The 25,559-nt window shown below is 34.2% G+C and overlaps 4 protein-coding genes across 6 annotated transcripts; 2 read left to right on the top strand and 2 right to left on the bottom strand.

Moving 5' to 3' along the window:
- Window positions 1-3,165: 3,165 nt before the first annotated feature.
- LOC108817882 (glucomannan 4-beta-mannosyltransferase 2) lies at window positions 3,166-8,294 on the top strand. Its single transcript, XM_018590703.2, has 9 exons — window positions 3,166-3,656; window positions 3,973-4,071; window positions 4,333-4,585; window positions 5,753-5,863; window positions 6,616-6,752; window positions 6,963-7,076; window positions 7,153-7,352; window positions 7,480-7,680; window positions 7,770-8,294. The coding sequence occupies exons 1-9, from the start codon at window positions 3,327-3,329 to the stop codon at window positions 7,927-7,929; spliced, it is 1,605 nt and encodes a 534-aa protein (XP_018446205.1). The 5' UTR covers window positions 3,166-3,326; the 3' UTR covers window positions 7,930-8,294.
- Window positions 8,295-11,187: 2,893 nt separating this feature from the next.
- LOC108814300 (F-box/FBD/LRR-repeat protein At5g22660) lies at window positions 11,188-13,118 on the top strand. Of its 2 annotated transcripts, XM_056991206.1 has the most exons (4): window positions 11,188-11,309; window positions 11,520-12,503; window positions 12,590-12,733; window positions 12,825-13,118. In XM_056991206.1, exons 2-4 carry the CDS (start codon window positions 11,565-11,567, stop codon window positions 13,116-13,118), a joined length of 1,377 nt encoding a protein of 458 aa, XP_056847186.1. In that variant the 5' UTR covers window positions 11,188-11,309; window positions 11,520-11,564. The 2 variants fall into 2 exon arrangements, with proteins under 2 accessions (XP_056847186.1, XP_018442343.1); XM_018586841.2 differs by lacking the exon at window positions 11,188-11,309 and having other exon boundaries at window positions 11,359-12,503.
- A 1-nt stretch (window position 13,119) lies between these two features.
- LOC108814301 (histone deacetylase HDT2) lies at window positions 13,120-15,012 on the bottom strand. Of its 2 annotated transcripts, none has more exons than XM_018586842.2 (6): window positions 14,860-15,012; window positions 14,436-14,506; window positions 13,875-14,327; window positions 13,692-13,797; window positions 13,435-13,537; window positions 13,120-13,353 (listed from the first exon to the last, which is right to left on the bottom strand). In XM_018586842.2, exons 1-6 carry the CDS (start codon window positions 14,870-14,872, stop codon window positions 13,284-13,286), a joined length of 816 nt encoding a protein of 271 aa, XP_018442344.1. In that variant the 5' UTR covers window positions 14,873-15,012; the 3' UTR covers window positions 13,120-13,283. The 2 variants fall into 2 exon arrangements, with proteins under 2 accessions (XP_018442344.1, XP_056847187.1); XM_056991207.1 differs by having other exon boundaries at window positions 13,435-13,534.
- A 119-nt stretch (window positions 15,013-15,131) lies between these two features.
- LOC108818000 (protein TIC 100) lies at window positions 15,132-19,283 on the bottom strand. Its single transcript, XM_018590844.2, has 11 exons — window positions 18,547-19,283; window positions 18,186-18,257; window positions 17,977-18,066; window positions 17,707-17,880; window positions 17,413-17,503; window positions 17,215-17,277; window positions 17,052-17,118; window positions 16,835-16,938; window positions 16,613-16,739; window positions 15,773-16,533; window positions 15,132-15,690 (listed from the first exon to the last, which is right to left on the bottom strand). Exons 1-11 carry the CDS (start codon window positions 19,206-19,208, stop codon window positions 15,268-15,270), a joined length of 2,634 nt encoding a protein of 877 aa, XP_018446346.2. The 5' UTR covers window positions 19,209-19,283; the 3' UTR covers window positions 15,132-15,267.
- Window positions 19,284-25,559: the final 6,276 nt, after the last annotated feature.

Genomic DNA, 25,559 nt, shown 5'->3' with positions numbered 1-25,559 from the left:
ATTCAATACGACGGCAGGGAATTACTTGGTAAAGAGGTTGATAAGTTGAGCGACGAAGTTACTCGTCAGAATATTTTCATTCTCATGGACGGCAGCAATTTGAAGCAGGGCAACTCACGTTTTGGAAATTATGGAGTCAGCTGGGCTTTTGTTAAAAGTGATCCAATAACAACATCACATCATCGTAACAAGGAGAAGCATATGTATTTCAAGCTCATGATGATTACGTGGTTTCAGGGAGAACAAAATTTTATTTTCTTATTTGGAAAATATTATCAATGGAAGCGAAGGAAAAAGGAGACCAGGACAACGATCAAGATTCGAGGACGAATCTTCTCTAACCCGGAAAGAATGATGTAAATAGATATTTGGAAATATTCTAAATAACTTATTATTGATTTTATTAATTATTTAGATAATTATCTTTGATGTTTTAGGGTTTTACGGTTTTATTATATATAGCCGTCTACGCTTATGGTTGTATTCAGATTATTGATATTGATATTTTATAAAGAGAGGTTTGAAACCCTTTTATTTCCTTGTTACGGCTAGAACTCGAGAGTTCTCAACGAATCAAGAAGATTTTGATCCTAGGTATTCTCAGACTAAATAGGATTCATTGTGTTATCATAGCTTACGCTGCATCAGGTTATTCGGGTTCGGATTTATTTGTCAGTCCTAGCAATACCACCTTTTAACCAACGCAATATATTTAAGAAGAAAAAAATGAACAAAGTTTGAAAATAAAACAGATGAATTCTTGCTCAATATTTTCCATTGACATTGCGCATAGTTTTTAGAGTTCTTGTATATAAAAAGGATTTCCTACAGATGTATACATATTTAAATGTTTGTGGCTAGAAAAAATATGAAAAATAAGACTTTTAGGAAACTAAACAACTAAAATTAAACAATAAAAAAACTTTTGTAAAAATACACTTGTCTTAGCAACTAACTTTTTATGTACATATGGAATTACAGTTATCCAACGCCGCGGACATCCGTACACATAAGAAAAAAAAATGGTAAACTATTTTTCAGAGAAAGAATGTGAAAATTTCGGTGGCCACACGTGTGGAAATCTGGTGTGGTGTAGATTTAAATTCGGGTCTTTTAAAGATCCACGAAACGTCTTGACCACCCGACCACAGACACGTGGTTCGGACGTCAGTAGACATATATGCGAATAATAGGTTAATAAATTAAAACAGTAACATTTTACCGACCATTTCGAACATTTCATCTTCAAAATTGGTCGGTATCATCAATGATACATTCATACATCCATTACTAGTTGGTGGCGGAGGAGTTTGCGATTCAGACAGTTTAGAAAGCATAAAATGCGTGATAAAACCATTGTCACCCAATTAAATTCATATAATCATATGCTATGCGTCTCGATGAACCTTATAGGCAAGCATGCTTCCATTTTTGTACTAGCTAGTAGAAGATGAAATATTATAACACTGTCTATTGAACCATGCATCAACCGAGTACGACACCTAATCCGGATCCATGACCCATCAGATATCAAAATCTAAGATTTAAACTCAATATAGAACCATATTTTTGTGCAAATATTTGTAAAATCTAATGTGTGAAAATTAGCATACTTGTTTTGAAAATATTCCATTTTTAAGATTTTCATTCACATTTTTTACAAATATATTATCAATCACAACAATACTTTTTATGACCCTAGTATCTGAATACTCTCGAAGAAATCCGATTAATACTTAATGACCGTCCATGAAAGTTAAACCGGGGAATCCGCCAAAGACATCTAGGGAGCGTCTTTTCCACCCTATTTTATAAAAAACTTTTCGAAATTCTCCAGTTTTAAAGAACAGCATTTTGCTAATATCCATGATTATTGCATTGCTCATTTAAAAAATAAAAAATAAATGCTTAAAACTTTTTTCTAAAACTTCCTGATCTTATCTATAAAAATAGAAGTATATGATATTTTATTTTGGACAATCTTCTGAAAAGGCCTGTTATCATTTAATTTCCTAAAAATATCACTAAAAATTCTACAAAATCTTTTAAAAATCATTTTAGAATATTTTTAAAATTTATTTCCAAACATTAATTAATTTATGTTCAAACTATCATAAAAACATCTTATCTATTAAAATAGAAGTCAACTTCTTTCATATGTGATATTTTTGTTTTAACCATCTCATAGAAAATTCTTATACTGTTAAAATAAAAGTTATAACTTCTTTCGTGTATTATATTTCATTTTGAACCATCTTCTAAGAATTTCTTACATTTTAATTATCTAATAACTTTTCCTAATATTATAATATGAAATTTCTACAGAATTTTATAAAAAATATTTTTAGGATCTTTTTAAAAATTTATTTCCAAAACATAATTAATTAAATTCAAACTATCATTACATAGAAGTTAAGGTATGACTTCTTTTTTTTTGTCCGCAACCCAAACAATTATGACTTTTTTCATATGTAACATTTAAATTTTAACCATCTTCTAGGAAGTTTTAGGATTTTTATTTTGGTTCATAATATGTGATGTTCTCACTATTCTAGGTAAAATTAAATGTCATTCAAATTTTGTGACCAATTACAAAATCATGTACTGTTTTGTTATTGGTTAGACTTGTTTTATTTAATGTGATTTTTATATAACCAAGATAAAGTGCATAAAAATTTGTATTTTCTTAATAATTGTGTAAAAACATTAAACATCACTTAAAATGATACAGAGGGATTATAACTATCCAAAGAATCTTTTTAATCATTGTAAGAAAAAAGAAATTATGACGGAAAACATTAATTAGAAAATCAATCTCTCTGCACTTTCTCCTCCACCCATTTGCAGGCACGGATTCAGAAACAAGACAACCAAATCCTCTGTTGTTTTTACCATAACTTTGTAACTAAAAAATAGTCAAATAGTTTCTCAACTGCTCACAAAAGCCCACAAAGCAAATGTCACTTTGTGTTTATCTACTTTTTAACCTTATCTCTGTATAAAATTCTCTAGAAAAAAATCAACCCAAAAAGGAGAAATATCTACAAACGTTGAATAAGTAAATAGAAATGTGTTGACAAAAAAAAAACGTAAATAGAAATGTAATATAGCAAAACCAAAATTTCACCATTTATATTCCTTGGTTTATTCCTTCTCCCTTAACACTCAATCTCTCTCTGCTCTCTCTCTGCTCTCTCTCTCTCTCTCTCTCCTATAAGTTTTCTCTCTCTCGAGAACTATAGAGAGAAAAGCCCCCATTTTGCTTTCTCTCCTCCGCTTCATAAACCCCACATTACTCAAAAAAACACCAAAGAGAGAAAGCCAAAATGGATGGTGTTTCACCAAAGTTTGTGTTACCAGAGACATTCGACGGCGTGAAGATGGAGATCACAGGCCAACTAGGCATGATCTGGGAGCTTGTTAAAGCACCAGTGATTGTCCCTCTTCTCCAGTTAGCGGTTTACATCTGCTTGCTAATGTCTCTCATGCTGTTATGTGAGAGGGTTTACATGGGAATCGTCATCGTTCTCGTCAAGCTCTTCTGGAAAAAACCCCACAAACGTTACAAGTTCGAGCCCATTCAAGATGATGAAGAGCTTGGAAGCTCTAACTTCCCTGTGGTCCTCGTCCAAATCCCCATGTTCAATGAACGAGAGGTCTCTTTTGTCTCTCTCTGTTCATTGCTCTGTTTTTTTCCTATGTTTCTCATCAAAATAATTTTTTACATTATTTACCCCCAAATTTTTAAGATTTCGAGAAAAGTACCCTCATACTTTACGGAAGATTAATTTTCCCCACCTTTTTCATCATATTCCTCCGCAGTTTGGGGATTTGGAACGGCGGATGTTAAATGTTCTATGATATTTTGGGGGGGTTTATGTATAAACCCATAGTTAAGGGCTTGATTGTAGTGAATAGCTAAATTATAGGGGCTGAAAAGTGAAAAGGTTCTCCGTGATTATTGCCTTTCAGGTATACAAGCTATCAATAGGAGCGGCGAGTGGACTAGCGTGGCCGTCCGATCGTCTCGTGATTCAAGTGTTGGATGACTCAACAGATCCTACTGTTAAGGTACTAGTCCTTTTTTTACTTGGTCCATTTTCAGCAAATATAGCTTTGCATTAATTTTCAACAACTTTCTCTAAATACAACTACCTTTAATTTTTTTCACAAGATTTCATTTCCTAACAAAAAGATTTAGTACTGTGACCAATAATTTTTTTTGATAAGAACCAAGAAATTGTAAAAGAGGAAATATTTTGGATCAACTTGTTATAAATTTTGTTTGTATCTTAAATGTGTGATTTAAATGATAATACTTAAAATGTGCAGCAAATGGTGGAGATGGAGTGTCAAAGATGGGCAAGTAAAGGAATCAACATAAGGTACCAAATCAGAGAGAATAGAGTTGGCTACAAGGCCGGTGCGTTAAAAGAAGGACTCAAACGCAGTTATGTTAAACATTGCGAGTATGTTGTCATCTTTGACGCTGATTTTCAGCCTGAACCTGATTTTCTTCGACGTAGCATTCCGTTTCTTGTCCACAATCCCAACATTGCACTCGTCCAGGCCCGATGGAGATTTGGTAATTCTTATAATTCAATTAAAACATTATTAAATTCGATGATTCAGATAGATCTTCATTTATGGTTGAGTATCTTAAATTTAGTTCCATTGATCTTATATAAGACTTGGAAGTTAGTTATAATATAGAAATGAAAAATTGACATTTGATAGTGTTGTGTGAAGTGTCAGGGTCAAAAGAGTACTGAATCAGTGTCCTCGTTTATGTTTTGTGATAAAACTTAATGATGTTTCGATCATTAAATGAAAGCTCGTGGTTTTGGTTTTCTAGCTACATAAGTTGTGTCGGTGGTATGTCCTTCACTATGTTCTTTTTTTTTGGTTTTAAATATTATTTTCACATTTGTAACCATTTTCTTTTTTCTTGCATACTTTTCATCACTTTTTATTTGGCTTTTTGAAATGTTTTTTCGTAACTCTGTATTTTTTTCAATCACATACTTTATTATCGTTTTCTCGATTGACTGACTTTCAGAAGTAGGGCTAGTTGAGTGTCGGCGGGGTAGCTCCAAACTGTGTTAACATCGTTGCCCTTTGTTTACGTTGTACACCTTGTTGCAGTGGACTAAATAAGCTACTCACGTCAATACGGCAATACCGGGTCGAATTAGTTGCGTTTTTTTCGGGTTAACGGATTTTTGCATAAACGCTGAAAATAGCATTTCTTGTATAGTTGTGGTAACGTCATGTTTATCTTATCTGCTCCAAAAATTTGGATCCGTCGGTCAGTGAAACTGATTCAGTTCGATCCGGTTTAATGAGTTGGGGTCTAACACTGTTCTGTCTTTAGAAAATCGTCGGGTCTCTGACACCTTCCATGTGCTCTTTGCCTTTCTTTAAACGTTCAAGTGTGGGATCCATTCTTGTCAGTAATAGTTAAGTAGTGTTAGTGTACAGTTTGAGTATCGAGTCACTGTGGACCTGCATTTTCTTGCCGACACTTATTTGTGTATTTTAGTATATTATTATATTTATATTTTCTTTATTTTTATTTTTTGACATAAGTCCAACTTAGAGAATTTGATAATGAGAAAGCTATGTGAATATGATTGATTATTAAAGATAAAAACAAAAGAGACGGACGTTACTTCCTGATATTGCCACATTACATTACACCTTTGATTATTTGTATTTACTAATGAATCGATTTTATTATATATTTTTGCAGTAAATTCTGATGAATGCTTATTGACGAGGATGCAAGAAATGTCGCTGGACTACCATTTCACTGTTGAGCAAGAAGTCGGTTCATCCACACATGCTTTCTTCGGCTTCAACGGTAAAAAATAATACTAACAATTTTTACAATGATTACTCAAAACATCATTTATTCAATAAAAAAAACATCATTTATTCAATAAGGGACAAAACTTAGGGAGTTTTGCTAGTAGTAAAGATTGTTGACTATTGATATGATCGAGTTCAGTGTGATGTAGTTGGTATGTTGTCCGACCAATTGAAGCAGAGTATGTGGACCCAAACCTCTTCTTTTCTAATGTTATGAATATGTAGTGTACAACTATTACTACAAAACTGAAATGTATACTATATACTATATTAATATAAAGGAACCAAATAAATAAACAAATAATCAATAGTTGATTGAGAGGAGTGGGATTCGTGTACAACTTACTAGAGAACTGAAATATATATCATATTATTAATATAAATAATCAAATCAATTAATTAATTATATAAGTCAATAATGGACTGAGAGGAGTGGGATTCTGTGACGTGAAGCAAGTAGGTGTACTTATACTTAAATATTGTCATATCCCTTGTCTGATAAGTAAGATTTGCAAGCTTGGTTTCTCAAATAATGTGTTTAATTAATCAGTTGTGTAAGAGGACACATTCATTACGTTATGACTTGTACTGGAAGCAAATGAAGCTCGGATCTTAAATTTTCTGGACACTATATAGATTTGTGCTTTTTTGTTTATCTAAATATTTTTTTTGCGTTATAATAAACTAGTTTATAAAATGCTATAGCTAAACACGAAAGTTTATTTTATGAAAAATGTTTTCTAGGAACTGCCGGAATATGGAGAATAGCGGCGATAAATGAAGCCGGAGGATGGAAAGATAGGACCACCGTGGAAGATATGGACCTCGCTGTCCGAGCTAGTCTCCGTGGCTGGAAATTTCTCTACCTCGGTGACCTTCAGGTACTTAATTTATGAGTTTTCTTCCATATATTAAAATTAATTAGTTAGAATACTTTTAATCACAATGCAAAAAGTTGTTGGTGCACAATGTCCGTCTCACATTAAACACAGTTATGTTATATCATTTACCCTTTTAAGAACTAAAGATATTTTGCTATTACTTGTGAAAAAAATTGGTGTATGTATAAATACTTTTTATTTATGTACTAGGTGAAAAGTGAGCTACCAAGTACTTTTAGAGCCTTCCGTTTCCAGCAACATAGATGGTCTTGTGGACCTGCAAATCTCTTTAGGAAAATGGTTATGGAGATCATCAGAAACAAGGTAATAAACAAAATAAGACTACTCTTTTTCCTCTGATGTCTAATTCTTTAATCTGAGTGTTACTGATCTGTTGCAGAAAGTGAGATTCTGGAAGAAAGTGTACGTGATCTACAGCTTCTTCTTTGTGAGGAAAGTCATTGCACATTGGGTCACGTTTTGTTTTTACTGCGTTGTTCTTCCTCTCACCATTCTTGTCCCTGAAGTTAAAGTTCCTATTTGGGGTTCGGTCTATATCCCTTCCATCATTACTATCCTCAACTCCGTTGGTACTCCCAGGTAAACTGAGTTTCTTGTACCTCAAGTCACTTACCTTAGGGTTCTGTTATTTTTTTCCTTGGTTAGGTTAATTGTATGCCAAGTAAACTGTCTTTGCTTCCTTGTACTAAATTGTTTTTTTTAATAGGTCGATTCATCTGCTGTTCTATTGGATTCTGTTTGAGAATGTGATGTCGCTGCACCGGACAAAGGCCACTCTGATTGGTCTGTTTGAGGCAGGTAGAGCTAACGAATGGGTCGTGACTGCTAAGCTTGGAAGTGGCCAGAGCGCTAAAGGGAATACAAAGGGGCTTAAAAGGTTCCCAAGAATCTTCAAACTGCCTGATCGGTATGCGTACTTTCTATACCGAACACAATGTCTTGCTAGAAAACAATACATAGACAGCTGGTGATGATTTATAAATTTATTTATATCAGATTGAACACATTGGAGCTAGGATTCGCGGCGTTCTTGTTCGTGTGTGGATGCTATGACTATATGCACGGGAAGAACAATTACTTCATCTACTTGTTTCTTCAGACCATGTCATTCTTCATCAGTGGGCTTGGCTGGATCGGGACTTATGTCCCGAGTTAGTAGAGTCATGTTTTCTATGTTTCAGGGGAAGGGAAAGAGAGGGTTGTTACTAATTTTCTGCAAAAATAAAAAAACACAAATTTTTATGGAAAATTACAAGGAAAGTTGATAGGGAGAATGATTTAAGAAAACAAGAGAAACTTAGGAGGAGAGAGGCTCGAAGGGTTCTTTTGATTTGCATTTTTCTTCCTTTTTTAATATATAGCCTCTTTGGTTTGTGACTCATTCATTGTGAGAGATTTCAATCTTTTTCTTGTCTTTTTTTTTTGAAGTGTTATTAGTTTTGTTCTTATGATTTTTAAATCCAAGATTTCTTGTGAAATATTAGATTGGTGCAAAGTAATCAATTATTGCACTTTTCCACATCTGCACCGTGTTATCACACGGTCATCATTTGCGTTTAGACATTAGGGATATGTTGGTTGCAGCATGGCCTCCTTCTCAAGAATATGATGAGTAGTATTTAAGCTCAAGTTGTAGTATAATAAACATTTGTAGAATTTTAAACAAAAGTAAAGATCCTAGCAGCTTACGATCGGAACTAAAAAGCTTGTAGGGAGTGGCTTACCTCGTCTTTCCCTGCTCTCGAAGATTTGAGCATTGTTAGAATGGTACCAGATAACATGAAGTTTCTACGAGTGCACTCTCAGACATTAACCAGTAGAAATGTCAATTAGACAGGCTGGACAGATTTGGATGTGTCTAGATGGACTTATTTTTCTCTCGGCGTTTTTGGTCGAATCTCAAACAGGACCACGTCCATATAAGACTATGTCCAAACAGTTGGACTGCTCATGGGATCTAGATGTCCACTTAATGTAAAAAGTCTATTTTCAATTTAAAAGATGTACAGATTCTTAAATCTTAAACTTACTTAAAGTTAAACTTTATGTTTTACAAAAATATGTAGATTTAAACTTTATATTTTACAAAATGATACTTAAATTTAGAGTTAAATTTCATATTTTATAAAAGATACTTAAATTTAGAATCAAACTTCATGCTTCATTTCTTCACTTAATCTCAGTTCCTTCTCTTTTTTCTTCCTCCTTCTTCTTCGAATTCACTTTCCTTCTCTTATTCTTCTTCTTCAGAATCATACAACATGAACAAAGACATGTAAACAACATGGATAAGTTAACAAGTCAATCTATATAGGTCTATTTAATTAAACAAACAAGCAAATCAGTATAGAAATCACAGCAGCCAAGTAAAGAGACATATCAACAATGCAGCCAAGTAAAGAGATATTTCTACAAATATTTTAGTATAAAAATAAGTAAAAAATCAGAAAACTTACACATCACTTCAAACCCACGCAGCCAATTTCTTGTACAAATGAGAGCTTGTACATTTGACGGAAGAAGTCGGCTCCTACACTTGCTAAGAACACGGCTTCCAACACTGAATGACGACTCAGAAGACACAGTTGTAATGGGAATTGAAAGAACATCACACGCCATGCAAGACAGCTCCAAGTTGCATTGTTTCTCCAATATCTTAAGACATATAGAGTCTGAAAGGCAGCCATATCTAAGACCGGTTCAGCTAGGTACACATCTAAAACTGATTTTTCTGTTCCTGCATTTTGAGAAAAATGCACAAAACCCGTGCATTATAAACATAAAAAACAGTAAGAACTAAAAACACACCACGTACTAAACAGTAACGTACTAAGAACAGTAGAAACAATGATTATTGACTAACTACTTACACCATATCCAGATGGTATACAGAAAACCAATGTGGTTTCTAAAGTGGTTGCAGTAGTGCTCTTATGATCCTTTTTATAAATTTCATACAACTTTTTTTATCTTCTTTCGGATGTGATCAATTTTAAACTTGCTTGTTAGCGGATCTAAGGTGTCATAACAATATTCCAAGACCGCGAACTTCAACCTTGGATCCAACACCGCATTAATAGCAAGTATGTCATTGTTATGAGTACTCCTCTAGACCATTCCAAATCTGATGGAAAGCACTTGTAACTCGGATCTACTTCAGAGAGATTACGCAATGCTTCTCTAAACGAAATAGCTCTAGAAAACATCTGAAAGGTTGAATTCCACCTCGTTGCCACATCCAAAACAAGACCAGCTTCTTTCATGCTCTCAACAATTTCACCACAGGTTTGAAAATTTTGGTCTCTCGACTCTGAAGAATGTGTTCTGCACATCTTACATGTAGAAACTCACTATTGCACACCAAATCTTTCCGAAGTTGTAACCTTAGAACTCCTTGCATATTGTCATTTAAAGAAGCATTGTCTACAGTTACTAAGTTACTGTAAACACTTTTTTATCTAGCCCCCTTTCTTTCACTAACTCTATCACCTTCGTAGCAATACTAAAATCAATATAAGGTGGGGGAAAAGCAACAAATGACAATATCTTCAGTTTTAGCTTCCAATTAGCATCAACATAATGAGCTGTCAGACATAAATAACTCTCCAAAGTGATTGCTCTCCACAAATCAGTAGTCAAGCAAATTCTACCAGGAACTTCACTCAAAACCTTCTTAAGATGAGCTCTTTCATTCTCAAATATTTTAAGAACATCAGCTACAACAGTATTTCTAGATCAGAACTCAATACTTGGATTCACATAAGCAACAGTTTCTCTAATCCTTCTATATTCAAATGAGTATGCAAGATCATGCTCAGCAATAGCACCAGCAATCATTTTGTGGAAGACCATTATATCAAACTTCCTATTGCTATTTCCAGATATACTTCCAGGAGTCTTTAAACAGTCGTGGAATACCATTATACCAAGTCTAGCGAAGTATGTGACATGAAACATATTTAGCTATCCGGTTTAATCAATTTTGGTTTGATGATTTCATATGTACGTCGGTTTACGAGCCAAACGGTTGTTTTGAGAAATCCACCAAATACAATTTAACTTGTCAAATTTCTCATCACCACCAACATCTTAGAGATCTCTCTTCCATTTTGGAACAAGAAAATCAATAATGATAGTTCCTTATCTAGGGATTCACCGAGAATCCTAAGATTCAATGGTGATGATGACTGGTGATGTCGTTGAATGATGATGACGATAGAGAGAAGAAGATTAAGAGGAATTAGGTTTAATATTTGATTAATTCTGTAGCAAATGAGAAGGGATATTACATATAATGTTTGTTATACCAAAACAGATAAACCGAAATTGATAAATTCATTTACTAAACCATATTGAAATACTAAACCCGACAGGTCAAGAATAATCCTGTCACACATTTTAAATCATCAGTATAGTGGATTTCTAGATTGGAACCTCATCACACTGGTTTTGCTGAATCAATCATACTTTCATGGAACTCTCGAGATTAAGGAGATTCTTTGCTTCTTCTCAAACTATTATGACACACAGCTTTTTGTAAGAACTTCAAAAAAAAATGTTACTATTTTAGGAAAGTTTTGTATTGGGACATTATTATTAACCAGGATCACTTGTATCTTCATTTATTAAATTTCAATTCTTTTTTCTTGGTTTCCTTTGCATTTCAAAACCATTACACGTCTCGTCGGCGGCAGGCGAAGAATCAACGTTGACTTTTTTGTTCTCTTGCTTTGACTCTTGATTCAGGTGTGTGATGATGCAGATCACTTGTCCTGAGAGCTAACTTCCGCAATGAGTAGGCGAGGAGCGATTCGTAGATCCGGAGAAGATTGGATAAACTTCTTACCTGATCCTTTGCTATATCAGATACTCTCTGATCTTCCTACAAAGACTGCTGTTACCACTAGTGTCTTGTCCAATAGATGGAGACATCTCTGGCTTTTGACACCAATCTTGGATTTAAACATCGATGACTTCCCTGACTACGCTACCTTCTCGAGCTTCGTCTCCAGGTTTCTTGATTTCTCCAAGGAGTCGTGCTTACACAAGCTGAAGCTTGCTTTCAAGAGACAAGATGATGATGATGATTCGTCTTTTTCGCTCACGTCGTGGATCGAAACCGCGGTTTTGCGTAAGATCCAACATCTTGAAGTTGACTGTCGTTTGAGTTTCATGTGTGAGATGATGCCTCTAAGCCTTTACTTATGCGAGACTTTGGTTTCACTGAGACTCCACTATGTAGCGTTGCGTAGCTTCGAGTCTTTGTCTTTACCTAATCTCAAGGTGATGCATCTGGAAGAGAATCTATACGATACCGACGATGTTCTCGAGAATCTCATCTCGTCCTGCCCCGTTCTTGAATCTTTAACGGTCGTTAGAAACGTTGATGAGACTGTAAAGGTTCTACGTGTTCGGTCTAAAACACTGAACACTCTCAAACTCGTTCTCGATAGTTCCGAGTCTTGGTACAATGATGATGGTGACGATTGGGAGGTTTTGATTGATGCTCCTGGACTCGAGTATCTGAGTCTTGAAGATGACCAGTCGGTTTGTTTTGTAATAATAAGCAACTTGTCTGCATCTTCAAAGGTAGAGATTGATGTAAGTTTCAATGTGAATGATATTTGGGACGTGAATGATGAGTCAATGGAGAGGTTCAGCGCTGTTGGTAAACTTCTCAATGGGGTATCGAGTGTAAGGGACATGACTATAAGTGAAACAACTTTGAAGGTTAGTTAAGTTAGTAAAGTCTATGAACTATTTGAATGAAGAAAATAAAAAACTCTTTTATTTTTTTGGTAACTTTCTTGTTGCAGATCATCTGTCAGTACATGAATTTCGAACCGGTGCCTTGTTTTCCCAACATGATACGGTTACAAACAGAACTCTATATTACTGATATGAAATTGTCATTGCTAAAGTTTCTTGAGAGCTTTCCGAATCTCCAAACACTGATCCTGGTAATCTTTTAAGTTTTAACTTTCATCTCTTTTTTTTATATTAATACAAAGAATCTGATCTTATTCATCTGTTGGGTTTATAATATTGCAGAAGCTGAAAGGTGTGATATATACAGAGAACATGAGGTTGTCATTGATACCAAAGTGTTTACAAACGAGCCTAGAGTATGTTGAGCTGGCAAGACCAAACTGTGGACCTGGGATAGAGATGATTATGGAGCTAGTCAAGTACTTGCTTGAGAACTGTCTAGTCCTCAAGAAATTTACTTTGCGGTTGGAGTGTGATAAAAAGGAGCAAGAGTCTACCGTCGTTACACAACTCATGAGGTTCAGGACATGTTCTAGTGCTTGTGTAATCGATGTTGTTAGACTTGAAGATGATTAGCTAGTATTTTTCAACACCCTTACTAATAGTAGTAGCAGACCAAGTTCTTTATCACAAGGCAATATTCATAAAGTTGCAAACTAGTTAGATAACTTTTCCGATGATAGATAAAATCTTAAGACATAAGTAAAAACCAAAAACTACTTATTTGTTCACACAAGCAACTTAGGCTCTGCCCTTTCCTTTTCCCTTGCCCTTGTTGTTGGAACCAGACTGCTTGCCAGAATTGAATTGCCTGCACAAACCATTCATTAAACCATCATCATCATTAGAATAACATTATCACATCATTGGCCTCAAGAGAGAGTAGACTCACTTCTTGTTACCAGCGGATGATTGACCTGGGCCCTGGTTAGGACTCTTTCCACCCTTTTTAGCGGGGTGTGGTGTAGCTGTGTGCCCGCTCTTCTTCTTCTCTTCTGTAACTCAAAAGACAACCAAGTCAACAAAACCATTATTCATTGAAGTTGTTGTAAGAAGACTTCTAGTTACTGTTCTCTACTTGCAATAATTCATTCAAACATCTAATGAGATTTCAAAGAATCGGAATCTAGAAAGAAAAAGAAGAGTCACCAGTGTTCTGAGGAGTGGGTGCTACTGCAGTTTTGGTCTTCTTTGCTGGGACAGGTGTTTTGGAAGCAGATGCAGTGGCCCTCTTCTTGTTGCTCGGCTGCTCAGGCTTTACATAGAATTTAACAATATGAATTTCCGCAAGTAAACTGAGCAGCACATGTTAGATAAGGAAACGTATATTACCTGCTTAGGGGTCTCCTCCTCTTCCTCTTCATCCTCCTCCTCCTCCTCAGAGTCATCTTCTTCATCCTTCTCCTCCTCAGACTCATCATCATCATCAGACTCTGACTCAGGCTTCACTTCAGCAGGCTTGGCTTTTGGTTTTGAGCCAGCAGCCTTGGAAGCAGCAGCAGCATTCCCAACGGAAGTGACAGTTGAAGTAGCAGGAACCACCTCCTCCTCCTCCTCTGAATCAGAAGGGTAGTCCTCCTCTTGATCGATGTTGGGAGATCTGTAGCCAACAAAGTGGACACTACCACTCTCCAAAGAGTGAGAAAGCTCAAACTCCTGCTCGAAGACAAGGTCAAAGGTCATCTGAGGAATGTGGTCTTGAGAGAGCGTTCCAATGACATGTTTCTTCCAATCAATAGTCACGTACAAGAGACCAGATTCTCCCTTTTTGGCATCGATTGTAGCCTGTTTCATAAGAAAAGAGAAAACAACCCAAAAAATAAAGAGAGTGTTTGTAATATAAAACAAAAAAAAGCATAGACTATAGAGAGAGAGTGGTTATATGAAAGAAACCTGAGAAAGGTGGATGAGATGGTCTACTTGAGGCCTCACTTTTAGTGGCATCCCAGCCTTAACTTCAACTCCTACAAAGACAAAAAAAAAGTAAACAACATTAAGTCAGTTGCATCAATCAATCATAGAAACTGAATATTTGGTTACTATATGCAAACAAACGTGACAGGTATAACAATCTAACTAAACAAACGCAAGAAGAAACATGTACCAGACCAAAATAGACTAAACAAGCTAAACGTAGGTAAGTATCAACACATGATTGATTGAACAGGTTAAAAAACCGAACAGGAAAACGAAAAGCTAAAGGACCTAAACAGAGAACAAAATCAAACGAGAATGAGCTATTATGATATGATTAAAACGATGTAACGAGGTTTCAAGACACATGGATGTGCTAGAGGGCGAGATAAGATCATCTTACCCCAAAATTCCATTGTTGATCAAGGAGGAAAAGAGAGATTCGACAGGAGAGTTTAGGGCTGCTATCTAGAGATAATAAAATAAAAAGTGAGAGCGGCAGAAGGGAGAGAGGTTTTATAATCGTTTCTTTAGGGTTTTTGCTCTCTCTCTACGCCACGGCGTCAATTTGTGTTTCCACGTAATGCGCCAATAATAATTACTGGGATATTAATTTAATTACAAATTTTGGCATGGAGTACCAAAAAAAAAAATTAAATAGTTGAAGCCTGAAAAAATTCTTTATTTTTTTTTTAAATAGTTGTGATAAATATTTTTGACAATACAACACAACAAATAATTTCAAAAGAGTGTCCACCGTCAAAGAAGTATAGCCAGCCTCAAAAGGGTACAAAAGAAACTCAACTCAACTCTAAAGCTTAAAAGATGAGAGAGACTCAAGCGGCAAAGCTTGAGTGTGTGCAAACAAATTGGAACACTTTGTCTGAACCTGAAGCGACAATACCGCCTCCCTTTCCTCAACCGGTGTTTTCCAGAGCCAACCTTGATCTTCACCGGAGCTTCTATCATGAGAAGAACATGACGCAGCATTGGACGATAGGAGACGTGATAGAGACAGCAACTGAGACTGAGATCTTGAGCTTCTCTGTATACAACCCCGGTTCGATACCTTCCCCATCTTCAAGCCAGCTTTGTTACTCGACAGTGGGGGAAAATGGATTGATGATGCTGATGCATCGTTGTCTCCACCTTTGTTGATTCCTGGGATCAGTTTTGATGGTTCTGCCCTCTGTTGCTTCCATGCTAGGAATGATCTCTCTAGTCTTGATTGTACCTGTGAGTGAATAAATACAACACACATGAACAAACACTAAAGCCAAAAGTAAAGCAGAAAATAAAAAGAGGTTGGTTATTACCGCGGGAAAGAGGCCACACGTAGCAAAAGACAACGAGGATGCTGAAAACGGAGAAGTCCTACTTCGTTTGTCCACAGATCCAAAACTCGATGGTCCAAGTTCATCATCATCATCTGAATCATCGTCCTCCTCGTCATCATCATCTGAATCATCTTTGGATTCATCTTCTTCCTGTTTCTTCTCTTTGGGAGTGACAACAACTTTCTCTTCTTTGACAACCGGTGCAGCAACCACCACATCTTCTTCATCCTCTTCAGACAAACCCATCTCAGTTTTCTTTTCCTCTTCTTGTTCTTTCATCTTTAGTATCTCATCCATCTCCTCTATAGCTTCCTCTAAGCAGATCTCGGCCTCAACTAGCTCAAGCTCCTTCTCCAGCATCTCCTTCCTCTCCTCGTTTTCTCTCTTCTTCTCCTCTGTCCATTTCTCTATCCCATCAAGCATCGGCTTCACCGCTTTCTCGATTCCAAGCACGAATCTCTTCACCGGGTGTTCCTTTCTCGCGGCAACGTTTTTCCCGTAGAACTCGTCGAACCCGAGTGGCAAAAACTCGACTTTTGAAGGATCTACATCTTCCCCTTCCTCCAGAGGAGGCTGCCAAAACAGTCTAACCCCGTGCTTCTCATCCTCTACATAGTTGATTATCCGACCTGTTGGTGTGTGTAGAATAACAGGGTCCTCCTTTTGCACAAGTTTCGATGGATCTTCTGGATCAGGTTCGGGTTCTTTGTTCAGTACCACAAACTCTGGTGTCACCTCCACTGATCAAAATAAAAAAATACAAATTCAGATATTCATCCATGTAAAAGAGTAACAACAATGTTAAGGGTGGTCATTTACCGTTTTGCCACCAATATTCGAGCTCAGCAGGCATTGGTAACCTCAAAGGAGCTTTGTAAAAAGAGTTCAACCACATTTCCCTTTCTTGATCCACCTCCTCTACGTAGGCCTCCCAATACTCAGGTACCTACCCAAAAAAAGAAAAAGGCAAATTCATAAGCCCCTTTGTGGGCATCAGGACAACTAACTCAAAAAAGCTTGATAAGAAAAAAAATGACCCACATCGTAAAACTGGTTGATGAAACCTGGTGCCATCCACACATCATCTTCTTCATAAAAGTAAGCATGTTGAGGATCACCGTACGGGCCCCTTTCTTCTCTGACCACTGCATACATAGACGAAGAAGAAGAAGAAGAAACAACACCTTTAGCTCCCAAGTAAACAAAATATAACAAAAGCAGAAGTAATGGTAAAGATTAAAGAAGAGGGGGGTAATACTTCCGTCGGGTTTGTTTACAAACATCCGAGCCTTAGCTGCAGCAACCTCCGCCAAACCAGAATGCAGCTGAAAAACGTTTTTCAACATCAGTCAGTACTTCCTTCTATTATTGCTGAAAATTACATGTATCATTGAAAGAGAGAGAGAAATTTGGGTAACTACCGCACAAACATCTACGGTACAGCCATGCTCTTCTTCCAATAGCTCCCCAAAGTAGAATCTACCCTGCATTGCCATTACAATGTGTAACCTTGTGTCACAACCACGAAGGTTATACGTTAACCATAATGGATTCATATGCGGGATACCAAATACATAAGCTATTTTAGGCTCAATAGACCGGCTATCACTACTACTTACAAATAGGGTGCGTTCGTTAACTTCGTAGACACCACACCCATGCATTCTACCATGCTTCCATTGACCAGCATAGCGATACCGACCTTTCTCCCTGGTTATACAAAATCATTAAACATACAATGTGTGAATAAGTAATAACGAAGTAATCAACTAAGTTACATTATTTTGCCTGATACTTTAATCGCCTAGTCAAGCAATATATATATCATCATATGAACCTAAACCACTCAAATCATTGTTGAGATGCAATGCAAGCTATCTAGTAAAAAGATCATATATCATTGCAAAACTCACGGTTTTTCGCCAAACTGAGTGATCCACTCTTGGTTTTCATAGAAAGGAACTTCGTAATTCCCATCAGTTAGCGCAATGCTGTCCTCGACATCCATTTCCAACCACTTCCTGTCTTCTGGAGACATATAATCTCTCTTGATAATCCTCCCTTCAGCACGCATCTTATCTTCAAGCCTGCATAAGACCGAAAGAACAATATCATGAGTATGTCCATAAAAATCCCATTGGAAGATTGATTAATCTAGTAGTAAATGATATGACAAACCATACTTGGAACCTGGCATGGGCTCAATGTCAGGAATATCAACTTCAACAACCCCATGACCTTCCATATCATTCTGAAGCCATTCACCCTCGTACCTAAAATGTTCATACACATAGCCGCCAAAAAAAAGGCATTGAAACCAATATAAAACACTAACAACAGAACAAAAAAAAACAGTAGAAAACTAGAAAAATAGAGATATGATCATCATCACCTCACAAGCCCATTTTCAGCAATGTAAACACCTTTGCCTTGAGCCAAGTCATCCCATACTGTGCCTTCATACCTTAATAATCCAAAAAGAGAGATAACAAAGTGAGATAGAAAGCTACTTAAATCAAGATTCAAGTATCTACCTATCTATCTATCACAAAGCAACCCAAACATAAAGTTTCCATTTTTCTATCTAAAACTCAACCTACATTGCCATTTCCTCTCCACAATTCAATTTCTACTTAAATGAAAATGCAAAGCTTCGTAGGAAGTCAACAAGCAGCTCATATAACAAAACAAATGAAGAAAGTTACTAAGCTTTAATCACAACTTCAAACACCAAACTAAAGAAACAAGCTTACGAGCTGCCGTCAGGGAAGATGTAGCTAACCCACTGAAGAAACTCCTCAATCCTATCAAGCTCCTCAACAACAGCCTTAGGAGTATCAATATCATAATGATTATCCGGAATCGCCGGGTACGGCTTCCTATACGGAACATAAAAGGGCTGGATCCCAGGATCCCTCCCTTCCCCAATCTCCTCCTTCACCACCTCCCAATCCTCCTCATCCGCCCACGCCGGGTCCCACCCCGGTTTCGTCATCTTCACAGGAGCGTCCGCCCACACCTCCCTCAGATCCTCCTCCCTCCACATCTCCGGGTCCTTGGGGAAGTCGAAGAGGTCCTCGTGGAACTTGTACTTCCTCTCCTCCTCCTCGTGGAGACGCTTCATCCGCTTCCCCTCCAGGAGGCGGTTGAAGCGCCGGATGTTCGTCTCCGGGGTTATGTTCGGGTCCGGCGGGAGGTCGCTTGGGCGGATGTAGTTGAAGCCCGTGCCGGTGTCGGGTTCGTTGTCGGATTCGAAGTCGGATTCGGATTCTTCGGAGGAGGATGAGTCGGAGTCTGAGCCGGAGCCGGAGCCGGGTTCTTCTTCTTCCTTGGGGGATTGTTCGTCTTCTTCTTCTTCTTCATCGTTGTTGTCCTGTTGGGGCTGTGACTCGGTGAGGTCGTTGTTGTTAGCCATGAGAGAGTGTTTGAAGAGTGTCTGTGTGTGCGGATAAGCTTGTGAGAGAGGGTGAGGTTTTGGTTGTTTTTGGGGATGTTTTTGTATTTAGAAACGAACACTCTGATAACAAATACTGTAGATTCTGAGATAATTATGATTCTGGCCTCTTTATTTGGTTTGTTTTCGTTTTCGCCCTGTATGTTTTATTGAAGAGCGACGATTTCAAATTGAAGATCCTAACTTGTTTACCAGATCCGAGTTTGGATTCTAAAAGTCCAAAATGCGGTTGAATGTTGGGTGATATCGAATGTAATATGGGCCGAACAGTGAAGTACATGGGCCGTTTCGATTTGGTAAAAATAAAATCATCCTTGGTTGGAGATGAAACACAATTAACAAGAAGCAACTAGATTTTAATCCGCGTTTCGAAAACGCGGGTATTATTTTTCACTTTTATAAAATATATTATTTGTTTGAAATTATTGAATTTATTTATTTTAATAAAATATTCTTTATAATAAATCCGACACATAGAATGTCTCTCGTAAACTATGTATTTCTCTAGTTTTGTTTTATTTGCTCTTCAATCAACATATTTATTTGGTTTATTGTTAAAATAAATGATTATAGACTTTGTTCTCTTCACCTCCGCTGATGTATATTTTAAAAAAATGATGATATTTGTTTTTCATGTAATTATTAGGGTTTGGCAAAATGAATCTGAGGAACAGAACTGATACCAATCCGTAAATATAGTACCAAATCTGAACATAAATTGATTAAATATTCGAATTATTCAAAATTTTGTTAGTTAGAGAACCGAAACGGATCCAAACCAAAGTATTCATGTACCTGAATTTATCTAAAAATAGATTTATATACATATATATTAATTATTTTTATATTTAACGTATATAAAACATCAAGAATGATACTTTTAAATTGGTTTAAAATACTTGAAAATATATATAGATAGTCAAAAACAAATATCTGAAATAGTTAAAGTATACTCAAATCACCAATAATACTTAAAATAATTATTGATTTCATATCCAAATTTTTAAATCAAACCAATTGATATGTTAAGCTTAGGTATTCTGACATATGTTATTTAAATTTATAGGTAATATATTACTTTATTTATAGATTTTGATAAATTTAAAATATATAGTGATTTAAAACTTTTAAAATAATTTAAATAGGTTATCCAAACCCAAACCAAACCCGCAAAGATCCGAATCAAACTCAAACAAAAATTTAGAAATATCTTAATAGGACTTAAATCTTTGACCTCGAAAACCCAAAACGCAAACCGATCAGAACCAAACCCGTATGGATGTCTGAAAACTCATCCTTAGTCATTATTATATATTGTATAATTTCATCATATAATTAATCGTATTTTATATGTACCATCATATAAGTAATCATATAATTAATAGTATTTAATATGTATCATCATATAAATAATTACATATATTATATTTTAAAAATTTAATATGAAATATAAAAACCATAATTTGAGTTGGTATTTCAAATTGAGCTTTGTATTGTATTTTTCTTATATATATATTGACAACATTCTTTTATAATGGACTTAATAACTTAAGCCCATTATTTTTTCTATTTAATACTACTATCTTTGTTTCCAAACAAATTTTTTTTTTTTTAAAAAAGACTACAATCCATGTTTCCAAACACACCAAATTTTTTTAATATTCTTATCCAAGTATCCAAACACACCGAAATTGTACTTCAGCTTTAATAAGATAGATGCATACACTCACTCAACACATATTTGCATGGATATTAACAAAATGTTAATCTCTACATTAAGTTAAATTATATAACCAGTAGTCATGGGCAAATTATCTAACATCGGAAAATCGAACTGGTACCAAACTGAAATCATACACCGAAACCAAAATTTACAAAGACATGAATGATTCCTATTTTTCTAAACAATAAAATTAAATTAGAATCAAACCGGAAACCAAACTGATATCTGAATATTTGAAATATAATAGTATATTTTTAATTTATATTTATATATATATATATTAAAAAAATTCTAAATATGTTTTTCAAGTTTAACTCAGAATTTTGAGGTTTTTCTATTTTCTTTCTTTGAATCCAACCCAATCTGAACTATTTTTTAATTTGGTTCCACTTGAAATTTTATTCAAAAAAAAATCCGACTCGAATTCTAAACTACCTGAATCGATCCATTCCTAAACAAGGTTTTAAATATTCTAAACTGAACCGAAAACCTGATTGTCCAGCACTAATCGCTAGTTGCTAACCTACAGGATTTTTAGCCTTTATGAAATAACTGTGTCAGTTATTCAGTATTAGTCCACAAACAAATAAAAACAACAGAAAAATAAATAAAATACACACAACTTATTCATTATTAGTGTTTAGAATATTTAAATCTTCTATACCTTTTTCTAAAATACAGAATACAGTAAGTGTGTTTATAGTATTTAAAACAGCTTATGGTGAATTTAAGTTCGATTTAAATATATCACAAGCTTCAGTTCTTATTTTCAAGTGGAGTTGGAAAATGTGTTTGAAAAAAAAGGATAAAGAAATATGTAAATTTTTATATTTATTAGAATGGTTATACATCTTTTTCGCAAACCAAATGTCTCTTCATGGATCATTTGAATAATATGTATAAAAAGTTATCTGAATATTTTTTTTGATTTTTTTTAAAGTTATCTGAATATTCAAAGGAACATATGGAAAACCCACGTTAATTTAAAAATGTGTTTACACTCAAATAAATATTTATAATCTAATGTTTCCACATCACAATACCTAACAAAAGAACCCAATCACTCGGTCAGTTCTTTGTAGGGAAGGATGTTATCTATATGTATAAGTTATAACCAGTTAGACAATACTACAAATAAACAGAATAATTAATAATTAAACAATGAGAAATATTAACTTTGAAATTGATTGATGCGGATTTCCATGTCTTTGTATACCTTGGAAAATATTGCGGTTAGAATTTACGAAAGTTAGAAAGCGGAAGAAAACTCCCACTTGCGACACATTAGAACGTAGTTTACTCTTATGCCATTTCATGGACCACAAATAGAACATTCCCATATATAGAATTTTGTTTACACTAAGAAATGTAACTTAAACCGGAATCAAAATCAAACTGAAACCGAATGCTTAACCAAGATAAGTCGGCAGATCCTAAGTGCATGGCTCCTCCACACTCACCAACTAATACATTGTGCTTGATCTGTCTTTCTCTTACCTACCACCCCACTCCACTCTTGATTTCGACATTTGTCTTTTTGGGTTACCTTTGGCTATTTGTCTTAATTAACTCTTCTTTACTGATAACAGTTATAACAGGATAATGGAAGTGTTTGTCATCTTTGTTTATCATAATAAAGGATATGAACATGATCAATCTGGATTCAAATTTATTCTTGAGACGTGATAATTCAAGCTTTACACATATAGCTAGTATCAAAAGTAATTTCGAACCTAAAATACTACTAAGAACAAAAGATAGAAACAAGTTAGCAAAAAAAAAAAAGATATAAGAAACAACTTTCTGGCCTATAAAAAGGTTAATTTATGTAATAACCAAATTTAGAAACAAATTAAAAATATATCATTGATTTTGACATAATTAGATCTCATAGCATTTGTCTCATTTTCCTGGTTTTATCTTTTTAAGTAGGTTCTTAGTTACAGAAAAGAAGAAATATCAACATAGAAATGTATGGTAGAGTTGATTACCACATTGATAACAAAAATAAATATGAGAGAACAAACTAAATGGTACGAAATCAACTAAATATAATAGTACATACAATACAATGAAATTATCAAATATCGGATTATATTAGAAAAGTATAATGTGTTACATACTCAACATCTACAACTGTTTTTAATGATTATATGTATCTTAATTATAGATAGTAAACAATATGTAAACAAAACTATAAGCATATAAACATATAAACATATCTCTTTTATCATATAAGAACATACAGGTGAAAATATAAATAAAATAGTACATGCTAAATGGTATAATGAATTATTAATGAAATTATTACATGGTTTAAATATATTTAGCTATGTATGTCTTTTGAATAAACTATACTATGTATGTCTAAAATTAATAAATAATAGGGAATGAGGTAATATTTATCTCAAAGTTAACCCAAACCTTTCATAAAATAAACTCAAAACACTAATCACTAAATTTTAATATATAAACTTTAACTTAAATTTCAAAAACATGCAATTATTACATAATATGAAATATTATTAAAATAGAATAGTAATAACATGAAATATTTTAGCTGACCTGACAAACATCGAAGAAGTGACGAAGAGAAACAAAGACACTTCGACTGTAACGCCGTCATGGTTTGTAGATTTTAGAAGCAGAGATGATCATATCGTAACGGTAACAGAAAATTAAATGGTGGAGATAAAAAAAAATAATTGGGTAGTTGATAATTAAAGAAGAAAAAGATATAACTTGATACGAGGGATAATATTGGAGTTGTTTTTTTGTTAGACATTGAATCAGTGGCGGACGTACGTTCATAGGAACGGGGTCACGTGCCCCCAACTCATTTTTCATTTTCTTCAACCAATCCTATGATAATTATTTCTAACTGACTTAAAACCTATAATAGTGACCCCGATTAGTTCAAGTTCTATGCTAGTGCCCCCAGCTATAAACTGTCCTAGATCCGCCACTGCATTGAATTATACTTTGTTTCGTAGTTACTTAGCACAATTTTCTTAAAAATAAATCAAAAATAAAAATTAACGAGGTTTCCGACTGGAATGTTCAATTTCCCTCTCCCACCAAACCCTTTACGGTGAAATGACATGATTATCTGGTATCGTCGTCATCATATTTGTCCCTCATTACAAATAGTATTTAACTACTGTATTCCTATTCCACATAAAACATGAGTGTTTATGAGTAGGGACGACATGATCCTCATCATCTATATAACTATCATGGACCCACTAAATTTTTCAACAACTACTCGTGATCGTAGTTTTATGCGAACGACCAAGACTCTTTTAAATTAATTACTAGAGCTGGACCCGTCCGACCGGACGGGTAATTATTTTCATTTTTAATATAAATGAATATTGTTTAAATATCTATTGGTTTATATTTTTAAATATTTATCATATTTTCAACAATCAAATAGTTTATATGCTGTAAAAATAATGACCCGTACCCGTTATTAAACATTTGACAAATTAATATCGACCTATTTATAGTTTGAGTAATACTTCTTGTAACATTAAATTGTTTGCCAAATGTAAAAAGAATTTAAATATTTTGATCAGATATGGATAATATGGTAAGATTTAGATACATTAGAAAAAAATATTTGGTTATAACATTAAACATTGTTTTACAAGTAATTCAAAGATATTTAAATTTAAGTATTAAATTTTCTTGTTGAAAATAATTAATAACAACCAAAATGGTTAAACATTTATTTTAGAATTTTTTGAAAAGTATATAATCTTAGGTGAGATTTAATTATATTAAAATAATATTCAGTTACAAATATTTCATCTTGTTCTATAAGTAGTTTAAATATATTTAAAATCTTAGAATATATAGATTTTATTGTTCAAAATAATTAATGGTAAATTAAACATATATTTTAGGAATATTCATAATATTGTTAAATATCAAATTTAAACTTGAATTTTGTTCAAAATAATTAATGGTATTAATAACATCGATTTTAAATATGAATATTCCTAAAAATCAGCTCCTTTATTTTAGGAAACATATTAAATACAAAAATTAAGCTGAAAGTAATTTAGGAAAATATTTAATAAATAGGAAAAGACAATGATTACTTAAATATAGGTTCATTTAATTACTTCAGTGGCATGCAATTGTAAATAAAAGTGAAAACTAAGGGGTATTTTATATGGGTACTTCTCTTTTAATAATATAGATTAAAATCTTAGAATATATAGATTTTATTGTTCAAAATAATTAATGGTAAATTAAACATATATTTTAGGAATATTCATAATATTGTTAAATATCAAATTTAAACTTGAATTTTGTTCAAAATAATTAATGGTATTGATAACATCGATTTTAAATATGAATATTCCTAAAAATCAGCTCCTTTATTTTAGGAAACATATTAAATACAAAAATTAAGCTGAAAGTAATTTAGGAAAATATTTAATAAATAGGAAAAGACAATGATTACTTAAATATAGGTTCATTTAATTACTTCAGTGGCATGCAATTGTAAATAAAAGTGAAAAATAAGGGGTATTTTATATGGGTACTTCTCTTTTAATAATATAAGATTAGTTACTTTT

This window comes from Raphanus sativus, chromosome 7 (genome assembly GCF_000801105.2).
Source record: "Raphanus sativus cultivar WK10039 chromosome 7, ASM80110v3, whole genome shotgun sequence".
In the NCBI taxonomy this organism is placed as follows: Eukaryota; Viridiplantae; Streptophyta; class Magnoliopsida; order Brassicales; family Brassicaceae; genus Raphanus; species Raphanus sativus.
Note: the sequence above shows the minus strand (reverse complement) of the source record. Positions and strands in the feature narration are given on the sequence as shown.